The sequence below is a fragment of the Equus quagga genome, chromosome 4, assembly GCF_021613505.1.
Source record: "Equus quagga isolate Etosha38 chromosome 4, UCLA_HA_Equagga_1.0, whole genome shotgun sequence".
Lineage (NCBI taxonomy): Eukaryota > Metazoa > Chordata > Mammalia > Perissodactyla > Equidae > Equus > Equus quagga.
The window spans coordinates 93,987,237-94,002,897 of record NC_060270.1 but is presented as its reverse complement, the minus strand read 5'-3'; the positions used below and the strand labels follow the sequence as shown (position 1 = coordinate 94,002,897).

General features: G+C 34.3%; 1 protein-coding gene across 6 annotated transcripts in view; it reads right to left on the bottom strand.

Moving 5' to 3' along the window:
- The window catches only part of RIF1 (replication timing regulatory factor 1), a 58,535-nt gene that overhangs the window by 4,823 nt on the left and 38,051 nt on the right, over window positions 1–15,661 (bottom strand). For 4 of the 6 annotated variants that reach the window (XM_046657896.1, XM_046657899.1, XM_046657898.1 and 1 more), the window contains exons 22-34: window positions 13,598–13,862; window positions 12,452–12,494; window positions 11,655–11,857; window positions 10,985–11,084; window positions 9,488–9,607; window positions 8,513–8,661; window positions 8,046–8,126; window positions 7,919–7,961; window positions 4,254–7,529; window positions 1,611–1,754; window positions 1,213–1,290; window positions 1,008–1,123; window positions 232–385 (exon numbers count right to left, since the gene is read on the bottom strand). In XM_046657896.1, the coding sequence (XP_046513852.1) occupies window positions 232–385; window positions 1,008–1,123; window positions 1,213–1,290; window positions 1,611–1,754; window positions 4,254–7,529; window positions 7,919–7,961; window positions 8,046–8,126; window positions 8,513–8,661; window positions 9,488–9,607; window positions 10,985–11,084; window positions 11,655–11,857; window positions 12,452–12,494; window positions 13,598–13,862 (4,772 nt within the window). The remainder of the gene's footprint in view (window positions 1–231; window positions 386–1,007; window positions 1,124–1,212; window positions 1,291–1,610; window positions 1,755–4,253; window positions 7,530–7,918; window positions 7,962–8,045; window positions 8,127–8,512; window positions 8,662–9,487; window positions 9,608–10,984; window positions 11,085–11,654; window positions 11,858–12,451; window positions 12,495–13,597; window positions 13,863–15,661) is intronic. The other 2 variants (XM_046657900.1, XM_046657901.1) reach the window with 2 other exon arrangements.

Sequence of the window (15,661 nt, the reverse complement as noted above, 5' to 3'; positions counted from 1 at the left end):
GAATGCAAATAAACAGGTGTATCACACAAAAAGAGTACAAAATAAATAAGCAAACTTCCCTGTGGAATCACAAAGTGATATTTTAAGTCACTTTTGACTGTGGGAGAGAAGGAAAAGCACCATCAAATGGGCTTTTAAGTAAGAAGAGATTAAATACAAACCGGTAATTATGTGGCTAATTGTATACTCATTCTGTTATACATGATTTATAATTAACGTCTAAGTTGTTACCTGCTGCTCATGATAGACTCTGAGAGCCTTTTTTACATTGGACACTTTCGGAGAACGGATAGGAAGAGTTTTTATTTCAGATGCTGTAAGAGTACTCAAATCACCAATTGTTTTTATATTCTTGGCTCTAATAAGTTGTCCCAGTCCTCTTGCCCTGAACCAATGATGAAAGAAAGGGGGAAAAGTCATTAGTTTTCTATTTATTCTATTTGTGAAGGCCTACCCAGCTCAATTTCCTGATTTAAGCTCGGTCATAACTGAATTTATATAGGCCCACCTAACCCACTCTGAGGACGAGCACACGTATCTTTAATATGAAACCAGATTTAAATCTCATGTGTATGTCTGGCTTAAGGAATAGCGCTGGAAACAGACTAAGCCTAATGTGTGCCTCATCCTTCACTTACATTATGACTTATTAGCTGTGTGACTTAGTTGGATTAACCTTTGTAAATTTCATATTATAAAGTAGAAATAACTATACTCCTTATAGGTTTACATTAGGATTAACAAGATAAGACACGCACAGAGTTCAGCACAGCACCTGGCAAATATTAGGCACAGAATTATCTTAGCCATTACTATTTATGATAAATGTTTCCCTTATTGCCCTATCTGGCCCATCTTCTCAGCTGAATTTTTATTTATTTCTAAAATAAAATGTGTGTGAAAGTGCATGTAAATCAATTCTAAATATACGAACCTTGATCATTTAAGTATTCCTTTAAACAGGTAACATCTTTAAGTATAAGCCAGAAGCCTTAATAACCACTTACCACATGTTTGATGTAATCTGAGGTAAAATGATGTCAACTGGTGCCAAACAGTTCACCAAAGCTGGGTAAACACTTTCTGTTGGGCATGGCATGGATTCTTTAGCCATTTCTGCAATCTTAGAATAAATTTCAACAGCCATTAAATAGAGGTCACCTGACTGAACATGAGAATATAAAGTTGCTTAAGAACTAAAGCACTTCTTACTAAACACTTCTTTGAGCTCTTATATTTAGGGCTACGTGATCCTGGGGACAGAAATCCTTTGGTTGAAGTGGTAATATGCTAGATAGAAGAAAGGAGAGAAAAAAACAACTCAGAACCCTAGATAACTATAATTTTACAAATTTATTTTCATAACTTACACTGCAGTAATTTAAGATTTTCAGAAAATGTAAAATGCAATAAATTAGTACCAAATCAATTACTTGTTGGATCATTACTGCCTCTTACCACCTCTTCTCTTCATGTCTGCTTATCATGTAGCAGACAAAAGAACAATATATCCAAACCAAAGATTTGTTCCTCAGTTAATTTTAAGACAAATTATGTAATGCCAATTCTGTTTGCATACATATGTGTTTATTTTAAAGCCTATAGCTTACCTTAAACTGTGCAGTAGGTGAAGTTTTAACAATTTTTCCTATGAGACAAGTATTTGAAGAATGGGACCTAACAGAGCACCGTCTATCAATGTCATCTGCCAATCCTGCTTGGTATATTGGATCTGCAAAGGAGACACGGCGAACCTGAAAACACAGGTCACGTTTTTATTTAACAAAATTAATGTTTTAAGAAATTATACCATATACTCTCATTATAAGGTTGCCCCAAATTAGAATGTAGCTTTAGAAGCTTAACTCATTTCACCAGAAGCCAACTCCACATAGTTGTAGCTCTTTTTTGTCTTAAAAGAGCTTATTTTTTTTTTTTTTTGAGGAAGATTGGCCCTGAGCTAACATCTGTTGCGAATCTTCCTCTTTTTTTTTTTCCTCCTCAAAGTCCCAAGTACATAGTTGTCTATCCTAGTTATAGGTCATTCTGGTTCTTCTATGTAGGATGCCTCCACAGCATGGCTTCATGAGCCATACGTAGGTCTGCACCCAGGATCCAAACCAGTGAACCCCAGGCTGCCGAAGTGGAGCACGCGAACTTAACCACTCGGCCACCAGGCTGGCCCCGGTTGTAGTTCTTTCTAGTGACTGCACTCACAGATATTACTCAATATCACAGGTCATTCCAATTATCTATGTTTTAAACTGTCGTTTCCTAACAGAGCAACAAAGAGAGTGAAAACAAGAACAGTACCAGAAACTTAATGAAAGTGCACACAGCAGTTAAAATTGTATAATCAAATTCAACTAACCATATGAACTTACTACATTGACTGTAAAGAACAAGGCAAAGAGGTAGAAACAGTACTAACTGGCCTTTGGTATATCTTACTAATCTTGTTCTAAATTATTTGAGTACAAAAGTCACAGCAATGAGATGGCAATTTTTGCCTTTCTTAGCCCCAGCTTGAAGTCATTTTGTCCTCTTCTAAACTCCTACAATATGTTCACTCATTCAACTATTTGACATAAATACACAACAGAGCACTTATACCATTAAATATGTATATAAATGCCTCCTGGTCTTGACTGCCAAGAGTGGGCAAATTCTGTACATATCTGCTACAGAAAACTCTATGTTGTACTACTGACTAAATAAACATTAAATATGAGCTACTATCAAACAAAACATGACTAGTTAACTCGTATTAGCAATCTAAAGTACACATCAATCCCAACACATTCTATCTTCATAAACTTTTCAAGAACTTCTAAGGCCTTTTAATTAAACTTAAGATACTTTAAAAAAAAAAACAGGGGCCAGTCAGGTGGTATAGTGATTAAGTTTGTGCATTTCACTTCAGCAGTCCACAGGCTTGGGTTCATGGGTTTGGATCCCAGGCGCGCACCTACACACCACTCATCAAGATGCTGTGGCACCATCCCACATACAAAACGGAGGAGGACTGGCACAGATGTTAGCTCAGCAACAATGTTCCTCACCAAAAAAACCCAAAAACAAAAACAAAACAACACTAAGAGCCTCAAAGCAAACCAAAACTAAAAAACACTCAAGGGGTGTTAAGTCTTCCCAAGGACTAATCTCTGTATTCTCAGTATAAGACTTTCTGGTATATCCTGGGGAAGTGTGCACAATGTACTAGCTAAAAGCAAAATTAAGTGTCAGTTTCACTATATCTATATATACACATCTGTAGTTATGTCTCGCTATACGAAGCGGGTATGTTCTGAGAAATGTGTTGGTGATTTTGTCATCGTGCAAACATCATAAAGTGTACTAACACAAACCTAGATGGTATAGTCTACTACACAGGTACCTAGTCGATATGGTACTAATGTCATGGGACCACCACTGAAAATGTGATGTGGTCTGTCATTGACTGAAATGTCGTTAAGTGGCTCATGACTGTATTTACACAGGTATTCTACAGTAAACAGTAGGTTCGATTTCAAATTCAGATAAGGAATGCCCACATCATACCTTTTTCAGAACATCTACTTTGGTAAGTAGAGGACAAGTCGAGCTATTAAGCACATTTAACTCTTCCTTTTTTAATTTATTCATTCAACAAACTGTGCACGTTACAGGAACAGAAGCTAAGTAGATACATCAATAATCAATGTTTACAAACTAAAGGAATTATAGTTTAGTGAAGATGGCGATATAAACAAAATAATTATAAATGAAATCACATCCAAAAATTGATGAAGGCATAGCCTAAGGAGACTGTTTTTTTCCTTTTTAATTAGATAAGGTCTGGAAATAAGATTTTATATAAACACTTAAATGTACAATGGATAGCATAAGGTCCTAGTACACAGTAAGTGCTAGGTAAGGTGCTTTATCAGTTTCTAAATCTGTTTACTCATATGAGCATGTCAGTAGAAAAAAATCATCATGAAAGATTCCCATCGATTTTGCAGAGGGTGAAGTATTCGTGGTTGTATAAAGATCTTTAGTTTAGTGTCCTGAAATAAAGGAGTAACTAAAGGGTTTCAGTCTCCTTTGCTCAACACCTTTCCTTCTACCTGCCCTCATCCCTAGCCGCCATGATAAATATTCAAAATGAGTTGTCATATGAAGTCTAATATTCTGTCATTCACCAGGTGTCACTATATGGCCAAAGTATTCTATTTAAATACGGACTTATTATTCAGCCTCAATTCCCCTACCTTGTGAACAGGTGAAGAGATCTCATCTTCTTGAAGGGGCCTTTTTAGTCCTCTCTTTAAAATGCTGGTGGAAGGAGAAGCCAAAGGAGACCAGACACAGCGTGTCTGCGTGCCCCTAGGACTGTCATTTCCTGACATCAGTAAAGGATCAAGTTCCCTTAATTTTTGAGGAGATGTATCATTGTCTTCTGTTACCAGCTCAGAGATAGTTGTTTTAGATTTCAGAGACTGTGCTGTTTCCTCCATCTTCTCTAAAGTAGGAATTTCCTGTAAAATTTCATCATTTCGCACTACCATTTGACTGTCACCTAATTTTGTTACTTCAGATCTATTAAGTTTCATATTTGTTTCAGGTTTATTACAATCAACTTTTCCTTCTTCAGTGCTCACCTCAAGTGTGTTGGGAACAGCCCTGTCAACTTCTACATTCAATCTCTCTGTTTCGGATTCTACAGGCTTAGAGGCTTTGCTAGTCAGGTCTCCATCTTCTGTTTCATTAACATGGTCAGTTTCAGCATTCACCTCACTGATCACTGTTTCTTCACAATTTTCCATTTCAGCATCCCTTTCTTCAGATGAGCCTAGATCAGATTCATCACTTCCTCCACTTAGTTCCCCAACTGCCGTTTGTTCCCCAACTGCTGTTTGTTCAGAAATCTCTATCTGAGCACTCACTTTTACAGGTGTGTTATCAGAATGACCAATAACTGAATTAAATTCCTCAATTACTGCTTCTTCAGCTTTCAATTTTTCACCTGCAACTGCTTCAGATTCATCACTTCTTTCACAGTTTTCCTCTGTTATCCTTTCCTCAGAAACACCACCTCCGGCACTCTTTTGTTCAGAAAAGCTAACTTCAGATTTATCAGTTTCTACATCCAATTCCATACCTTCTACTCCTTCTGGATTGGATTCTGCTTTTAATTTACAAGCATTTGCCTCAATATTAACACTGTCCTCTATACTTGGTTCTTTTTTCAGGATAGCCTCTGATATTTCTTCTTTGGTCTCGAAAGTAGAACATTCCAGCGAAATATTTTTGGAATCACTTAAACATGGGCCAACAGTTTTACATTTTTTATCGGATAGCTCTTGGCTTTCGACAGATACTGCTTCCTCAGAATCTGTATCATAAATTTCTTCTGTAAAATTTACTATTTCAGAAGGAAGCGAGTCTTGAATAGTATTTTCTTTCAACTCAGTTTCAGATACAATTAATGAATTATTAGTAGTATCATTCTCCTCCTTGAGACCCAAATTAAAATTCACACTATGATGCTCATCTAAAAGCTTTACCCCACAGTACAGATTAGCTTTAGAAGTTTCTGATATAGCTTCAGGTGTTTGCACATCTGGTTTTTTTGTTTCACTGACCTTTATATCATAATTTTCTGTATTCTTTAACCCAGTGAATGACTTTTCCTGAGGCTGTGATTTTTCTCCACAGCAATCACAACCTTTAGATCTCCTCACCCTCCTACTTCTCTTGTGTTGGCATTCAGGTGTTTGGAGAGTTTTTTCAGAAAGCAAAATAACATCTGGAGTCACTGCACTTGTGGATTCTCCCACACTGTTATTTTCTATAGAATCTCGCTTATGTAATCTCTTATTGGCATTTCTAGTCCTTAGATTTGATTCTGGTACAGGAAGATTTGAAAAGGAATATTCTGAACATTTGTTGGCTTCGCTTTTTCCCTCATAAGTATTTGACACATCATCAGAAACTTGAGATACATCTGAAGATATTGTAGAATCTTGAAGAGTTATAGTACTACTTTTGTCTTTTTCCTCACAAATTTGAGATTTTATATCTATGTCTACTTCAGAATTTCCTTTATAATCATCTGTCTGCTTTTCAACTTTTATACATTCTTGTTTCACCATTTTCTCTTCCTGATCTTCAATGTCAACACTGTCACTGCTTTTGTTTTTCCATTTCGCAGATCTCTTCTTTCTGGAACCTTCTTCTTTCGCCTCAGAACTATCAGATTCTGAGTTTTCAATGCTGGAAAGTAAACCCTGGGATGCTCTTCTTGTTTGATACCGTGTTCGTCCCATTACTGGTTTCTCAGAGGACTTATCTGCAACGTCCTGGGCACCATCTCCCTCAGATTTAGTATTCTCAAGGTCTGCCTTTCTTCTATTTTCATCAATTTCAGCATTTGTGCTGGTTTCCCCAAAAGTCTTCTCATGTAAATTATTTCCTTTCTCAACTAAGTTTTCCTGTATGGTTTGTTCAGAAATCAGTTTTTGCTTAGGTAACACATCATCTTTTACATGTGATGGACTCTTCTGAAGAGCCTTTTCGTCTTCCTTACGTCTTTCCTTTTTTTGATGATTATTTTCTTTATCTTGGCTCTCAGTGGTAGGCTCTGCTGTTTCGGAACGTCGCCTTAAGGAGCGTCTGAGGGTTTTTTGATTTGGAGTTATCTGAACATGACTATCCTCATTTATCATTTGATCCGCTGGTATCGCAGCTGGGGGTGTATTTTCTTTAGATTCCAAATTAGCTCCTAAGGTTTTCTCTTCTACAGTATTTTCTAATAATATAGCATTTTCCATCGTTGGTTTAAGCATTGTATCTCCACACTCCACTGCAGATTCAGAGAGATGAACTTGATTATCTAAAATACACTCTGTTTGATTAAGCAAACCAGGTGGGTTATTTTCTAAGGCTGCCATGCCATCAATGAATTCCTGCGTATTTTTTTCCTGATCACTTCTCATTAAGGCCTTAGATCTTTTATTCCCTGTTTGTTCAGCTTTATTCGACCTCCGGCTTGATCTCTTAATTCCATGCACTATTTTTTCAGAGTCAGATTTTGAAAGAGCCACTTCTCTTCCCTTCGCTTTTAGTGGAGTATCTGCTTTAGTAGTGTCTTCTTGGTTATTTTTCACTGTAACAGTTGAAGACATATTATTCAAGGGGGACAGACTAAAAGGTCTATTTTCTGAACCATCAAACTTCTCCAAAGTAATAAAGGATTGCCTTCGACTTGTAGGCTGTAGGGGAGTTCCAGAAATGGTGGCATTAGAAACTGAGCTACTGCTGACACCAAAAGTGTTTTCTGCACTAGCTGCACATTCAGATGATGTTTCCTTTGATGAAATTAAAGCCTTCTTTCCAGCATCATTACTGTTCAGTACTTCTGGACTAGTTTCCTCAATGGAACCACACCCATTATTTGAAAGGGAAGCTTTTTCAAGACGTTCATCCATACCACAGTTTTCTGTGACATCTTGAGGAATGACAATGTCACTCTCCATTTGTTCCTCCTGCACAGAAATGTACATACATATAGATTAACCAGCAAACAACTCTGATTTTCTGGGGAAATTTTAGTGTAAAACCTCAGTGGTTCAAAAGACAATCACAGACTTTCAATATTTTTCAATATTCCAAAGGTGGTGGTAGATGCCCAATAATTTGGGTGTCTAATTATAAATATTCAATAAAGCCAAATATATTTATTTTAAACAGACATACAGACACACAGACACACATAATGACTACAAGTGTCCTAAAGCCTGTTAGTGAGAGTTAAAAGATTATATAATAAACCTTAAAATTAATTAATATATTAAATATATAATAAAACCTTAAAATTAACGGGCAATTCTAAAAACCCTGAAATATGAAATACCAAATAGACCTTAAACATCACCTTTGAATCTTCCTTTGATTTTTCAATTAAGGTAGGAATTTCCCTGAAATAAATAAGTACATAAATCAGAAAAGTCTTTTTAAATAAAAATTAGAAAACCAGTTACTTCAACAGCTTCCATACTTACATAGATTCTTCCTGACCATACTGAGAATATAAAGCATCTTGTGAAACATCCAGATTATTATACATGGCAGGTATATCACACCTGAAAAAGATTTATATAAGTAACTTTTATATAAGACTTTATATACTCCTACAATTAGAAAATTAAATTTAGAATTCTACGTCTAATTATCTTTTAAGAACAATATAAAATCAAAGCTTAGATGCTTATTTTCCAGATTTTCTATGAAACCATCTTCCCTACCTTCTCCTCGCACACTATCTCCACAAAAGAATTTGGTTTAGAAACATTTGGTACAGTACTAGGTAGCTTTCTACAGTATAAAATGTAGTTACATACAGGCTATCTTTTTGGCATTAAAATGTAGTATACGCAGTATCTTAGCTCTAAACACAAAGTTATAATTTGCTGCATGAAATCTAAGTGTGAATACAGAATACCCAATTCAAGATAAAAAGACTACAAACCTCTTTGTTTTGAGTACTTCTTTCTGATGTTCAGTCAGTATTCTTTCCTTGGCTTCTTTTCCTTCTGGAGGTATAAACACAAAGTCAACAGACTTTTCTTCTTCTAAAGGCATTTCACTCTTCGTTTTTGGAGTTGATTCTGGTTTGAACTGCAAATTGAAAAAAAAATAAATATACACTTGAGTTTCCAAGTTATTTTCCAATACTTCAATAAATCTGTCTTGTAGTATGTTGATAAAGTTTTTCAATTAATGACTAGGAATTTTAAAGTACAAAGTCATGCGATATTTCCGGTTAGTAACAATTAGTTGAATGTCCCCCAGTTTGATTCTGCCTCTAATAAATACTCAGAAAATAAAAATACTATCTCTTTAAAAAGTAGGCAAGTGTGTGCTTACCAACAAAGCACGGGCAAACATGTTTTTCAGGCCAACGCATAGAAATCAAATGGTTTGGCAGGAAGAGAGTACATCTACAGCTCTCAAGCTGAAGCATGAACTAGTCACGTTAAGGAAAAGTTGGAAAAATAATATGCCCTACATTACATAAAAGTAACATTGGTACTATAATGTCATTTTCACAAATTCTCAGTGTGATTACTGTTTTCATTCTACTTTACAGTTGCTACAAGACTGTTGGAATTATTCTTTAAAAAATATTCTCCTCTTATGCCACCCATCTTATAGTTAGGCATACTTAGTTTCATTCCATCTCAAGGGGCTTGCTGCTTGGAGTAACTATACTTAACGGATGCCAAATATTGTGCAGATTGAACTCTACTAAGAAGAAAACATCTCCAAAAGCACGGAAGTCATTCCAATAGTCTTTCTAGACCAAACTCTATTATTCTCCTGCAGTCCAATCTTTTATTTAGTCTTTAACAGCTTTTTCTTCCAATTAGACACTGTATGTTCTCAAGGTACCATATTATTTTAATTTTAAAAGTTCTATTAAATAAACTTTGGAAAAACATACTTTGGCTGGTGGTTTCATATTTCCTTTTGTATCCTTGGTTTGTGTCAAAAAAGAATCTCTTTTTCCGCTTGATTTTCTTTCCATGCCACTTATCTTCATATTTAACTGTGAATTTTCTGTCTGTTTTATTAAAAATAAAGTGATTTCACTAAATTCAACTGTTCTATTTCTCCTTTTCATTTTGAAAATTCCAGTGCAATGAATACTCATTTCAAATTTCTTTCGATTATTCAAACCTACTAAAATTATGTCAAAGAAAAGAAAGCCATCATCTAATTCAATAACAACGAATAGCGCTGGTGTCTCCAACTTATACAATAGCTGCTTTTAATTTTATGAATTCTAAAATAAGATATACCACACAAATAATACAAAAGTGAATCAAATTACTAGACCCAAACACCCCTCCAATTACTGGAAATATTTCTAAAAGAAAAATCAAAGCCATAGAAACTTTAAACACTAGGGGGCCGGCCCCATGGCCGAGTGGTTAAGTTCTTGTGCTCCGCTTTGGCAGCTCAGGGTTTCAATGGTTCAGATCCTGGGCGCGGACATGGCGCTGCTCATCAAGCCATGCTGAGGCGGCATCCCACATGCCACAACGACAGTGACCCACAACTAAAAATACACAACTATGTACTGGGGGTCTTTGGGGAGAAAAAGGAAAAATAAAATCTTTAAAAAAAAAACCTTTAAACATTAAACAGTGAAGCATGTATGGCAGAAAATATTAACTATCATGTGACTCGAAACACATAATACGGCTTTTTCAGGCCAAATTACACTGAACCAGTCTCAAGAAATCTTGCTAATTATTTGATAAGAATTTTTGTTTTACTCAAAAACCAAAACTAAATAGGGTGCACTTAAGCTAGCTATACTACTTTTTTTCTCTTATACATTCTAAACAAAAAAGAGCTAGATTCCATTTGTTGTTGAATAGAAAAATGTTGTCTAAGGATGTTCCACCTCCGTGGGTAGATGGTACCCAGGCCTTTACTCCTTGATCTTCAGATAGTAATAAAGTATTATAAGCTAAAGTAACCCTGGTCCAAATGGGTGACGTGATGGCAAAGATGGACAGAAGGAATGAGGGATTCAATGGAAAGAAACAAGAAGACAAAGGGCAGCTATTGCTTAGACGTGGACTAGTAACTATCATTCCTACTGTTATCTAAAGCAACATTTACTCATGTATCTTAATAATTACAATCTTCGTAAAACAATACACATGAGGTACTGTAGTCCAAAAAAGACCATTAATGAATAAGAACCAGAGATTATTTACATAAGAATCTGTGGTGAAATTTACCGTCCCCAATTCACAAAAGTATTTCAGGCCACACAACTGACTAGAGAAAAATCCTATGTTAAGGAGCTCTTCTGTTCAGGTTACTTGTTTATTACCTCACTAAAACATTCTACATTTTTATCCTTTTTAAAATTACATCAAAACTCAAACACCGTTCAAAAGTAAAAAAAAAAAATCAAACTTACTCCCTCTGAATATGGTCCACTGGATTCCTCCATAATTCCAACATTTTCCAGACCAGGCAATAGAAGCAGAAATTTCTGTTTGGCTTGTCTTAGTACTGGTCTTTAAAAAAGTACATAAACACATATAGGTTGAGTCAAGTAGTACCGCTGAGTACTGATGATATGTTAACAGGAACACTTTAATTATAAAATGGCAAAACACATTTAACTTAAAGACTGTTTCTTACTCTAAAGACACAAAATTGGGAGAAATTACAGACAATATCTGAATTTTTCATGAAACTCTTCAGTTTCCAAATTTTCTTTAAAAACTTCAAATATTCCAAATTTTCATCATGGAAAATTTCAAGCAAAAGTACACTTTTACATTAAGTACCCATGTACACATCACCTAGATTTAATAATCATCAATTTCCTGCCCTTTGCATTTCTTTTACTAAGGAACATTTTAAATTGTTTTTTACATTCCTAAAACCAAGGCTACTCTTTAAGGACCAAAGCAAAGGGTTGAATATTACTTAATAATTACCATGTACTCCAAAGAATAATATTTCAACTAAGGAAACCTCTGCAATGATTCCTCACAGGAAAAGTTTATGTTAAAACCAAAATACCAATTTACATGATCACAATAGAATAACTGTATAAAAGAGTTTTATTGTTAGCATACTTTAACTCTTCAGGATAAATCAACATCGTCACTTTAGCAAATGTGGCATTCCAGAACTGAGCACTCTGTTTTCGAATCTGTTTATTCTTGTGCAAAAATGCTATGCATAATAACGGAGAGATGTGTTCCAGAAGTTCACTGTCATAAGTTCCAGTGTAGCTGAAGTGCAGACAAGCAATAATTTCTCCTAGAAGCTTTTCTAACTAGGAAAAAAGAAAAGTTTATTAGGGTAACATTTGGCAATGTTACTTTTAAAACAGGAAAAAATAAAAACACAAAGCATACTAAATTAGCTCAGAGAACACGTTACTATTACAATTTTTAAAATTCAAAGGGTTTTTTAAAAAGCTTCCATCAAGCTTAAATATATATTCTTCTAACAAATTATCTTCTGACAAATTATCAGGTGAATTTACTTTGATTATTAGGATTACAGCTTATTGTAAACTCATTTTCCATTAACTGAAAAAATTATTTGCACGTCAATTATAATAGATATTAACAGTTGCCTACACAAGTTTTATCTACGAAACATTAGAGCCCATTACCCTCATATATAAAGAAATGAGATACGAATTGATGAGTTACACGAATTAACGCAATAATTTTAAATTCTTCTTTAAAAAACTATCCTTTGATTGTGTCCATGTCATGTTATTAAACATCCATTAAAAAATCGAAGTATAATAATAATCCTTTTAAAAATCAACAGAATTGTATTTAAGTAAGACAATTATTTAAACCTTAACATTTTTTCATCAGGAAAGTACGTTTTATGGACAATTGTCTATTTTTACCTTGTTGTTCATACAACTATACACTTTAGGAAGCTCATCAAGCCTGGGAAGAAAAATACATAAATATTTTACAAAGTTAAACCTAAAAATATCATAATGCAGCCATAAAAGTAAGATATGTAGTGCTATAAAAAGGTGCCCCAAGACTTAACAAATAAATGTCCAATCGCCAAACATTAAACGAATCTACTTTTAAAAAATTAATCACAGAAAAATATCTGGAATAGAACTCAAAGCATTAATACTAGTTACTTGTTTCTGTACTTTTCTTTAAAAAGCATGAATCATTTCAGACGAAGTTTAAGGACTACAAAAAAGATTTGCAAACATTAATGGATTTGTGGTTCTTGTTTGTACTTGATAAAATCTGTTCCTAAAACTTTCTCTGTGACTTTAATTTATAAAAGATAGACTGTACTATGATCGATGCATACAAGCTTGTTATAAAGAACATTGTTATTTGGGATTTTTCAGATTTTTTTTTAAGGCACTGGTTGCTTCAATTCAATTGTAAAGGGTAATGTAAATTAATACCAACTTTTGGAGGCGATTACAAATTTAAGCATGCATACCCTTTCAACTAACAACTTCACTTCCAGGACCTTGCTCTACATAAAATAGTGGCAAATGTGAACAATGATTGATGTATAAATATCTTCAACTGTAATACTGTTAGTTATGAGGCAAAAGCTAGAAAAACATATATGCCCACCAACAGGAAACCGGATAAAAAGTTTCATGGAATCCTATGCAGACAATAAAAACAATGAAATTCTTAGGTGTATGTTGCAAGATGCATAAAATATATTAAGTGCATACCATATACTTAATTGCAAATTAGTATGTCAAGTGTGCTTTCACATACACCATACACCTAACATGTATGCTCATTTGTATTAACAAATCTGAAAAGTACTAAATTGAAAAGGTCAGACAAGCATGCAAAATAAAACTTCCAATTTCTACCTCATATTTATGTACTATTTCAACTATCTTTTTAACAAAAGTATGGTTTAATATAGCACCCTCTCCACTAAGTTGTTAAGATTATTATCTACAACAAAGCTGAAAGGAAGATAACAAGTTTGTTACCTGGATCTAAATTACACACATTTAATTCAAAGCTATTAAGCCCAAAATACTTACTTTGAGTTTTCGTAGAACAATGCCAGAGGTCTGGTTAAAGTTGCAAATATTTTTCGGATCATAGAAGGTAAAGAAATATGTCCAAGTACATTGGAAAGAATGCTGGTGATTGAACTGCCGACAGCAAGGAGAGTATCAGAATGTACTTCCTTGAGGCTCAGAGTGTGGAAAGAACAGATCACTCTGACAATAAGTTTAAATAAAGAAGCCAATTTCCCTAGGGGCTCTTTCTTCTTTTTGGACCAATCTGAAGTTCTCTGCGGTGCTAAGATAAAATTGAATTTATTAAAACAAGTATACTTGGAAGTGTCACTGTCCATCTTTACAATTTATATCTCACATTTAAATGACACATACATCGAATAAACATGTTTCTGTAGTGATACCCAGAAATCTTAAAATGATATACCATTAATAGATAAATATCATTATAATATTATCTTTAAAACAAAAGAAGAGACAAAGGAAAACTGGGAAATCTAGAACAACAATTCCAGAAAAATGAATCTATTTTCTCTAAGCAATTATTAAACGCATTTGAAATTTTTATTTTATAGTCTCAGAATTTCAACAACTAATTTGTAAGAAAGTACTAAATTATATAAGACAGGTTCCAGAATAAAATTTTACAAGTCAGTTTTTAAAATAAGGCAACAAAATTTCCTTTAGAAATTATTGCTTCCTGGCTTATCTAGAGAACAGTGAACCCAGAAATAAACACTGAACAAGTCAGAGATCCAAATCCTAAGCCAGAATAAAGGAACAAAAGCCTAGATTTAAAGAAAAAGATGTACCTTAAAAGCAACAGCTGACCTTCCTTTGTATCTTTCTTATATTCACTCTCCAGATACCTACCTACGATGATAAACCCCTATCTGGCTTGTTAAGAAAAGCACAGCCATTCCAAAATTACCTTTGCCTCAAAGAATCCATTCTTTAAGGTAACATCTCAGATTTAAGAGAAAACTCTAATTCAATGCTTCTTAATTAAAAACATCATGTAGTGAAATGAAAAACAACTGTTGCTTTTAAAATGAAGTCAACCTTCCTCTCTAGAACCATAAACTAGAAAGGTCACCCAGAAATTCTCGGCCACGATGCTGAGGCTGAAAAGATAGCCTGCGAGTCAAGAGACTGGTTACACAGAAGAGACTGATCGAAAGAACAGTAAATACACGTATGTTAACGGGAATAAAGCTTCTCACTATTAGAAAAGATAGGTAAATACAGAAAGCGGTAACTAGAATAAACCATGAAGACAAGACTTGGGAACTGTTTCAGGTTGAAGGCTTGTCTATAACATACTTTGAATGGTTCTGGAAAAAAAAAAAGAATGAATAAAATAAATAAATGGGGGGTGTGAAAGGATTAAGACAAATGCAATCAACTGTTAATTGAGGAATCTGAGTAAAGGATATGAAGTGTCTGTATATAATTCTTGCAATATTCTTGAAAACTGAAATTATTACAGTAAATGTTATCAAAAAAACCCCAAAGTGATCCTGATGCACACTCACAAATACTACTACTTCCTTTTACCTATTCTAATTTTTCTTTCCTCTCCTCCTCAACTTCTGCTGGCAGATTTTAGAAATCTCTCCCAGTTTCCATAAATTTAAACAGCAAGAACACCTCTTACAAGACAAGGAGTGAAAAAGACAAAAGACTTGTAATTGTAGGTTTATGGATCAAAGATAGACTGCATATTCGGTTAATTCTAATTTTGCAGAAGTAACAAAATATGTCAACAAGGGATTCGTCATCTTGGCTTCATCAAATTTTTCAAAGCCAAGAAGAGGCTTACAAAATAATTTCTAAGATTATTTGTTATACAACCTTTTAATATGGTTATGGTATTTAGAGATAATTTTATTTTTCTGAGTAGGCCCATTCAGCCCAAGAGGGGGGCTGAGATTAAAAATTCAAACACATTTACAACCTATTTCTGTGGCAGTGATGCTGTGATGCTCGGACCTGTAATACATTTTAGGCACTTAACATATTTCTCTATATTAATTATTTAGTACAAACTGAAACACTAAAAAATAAAAAAATAAAAATATT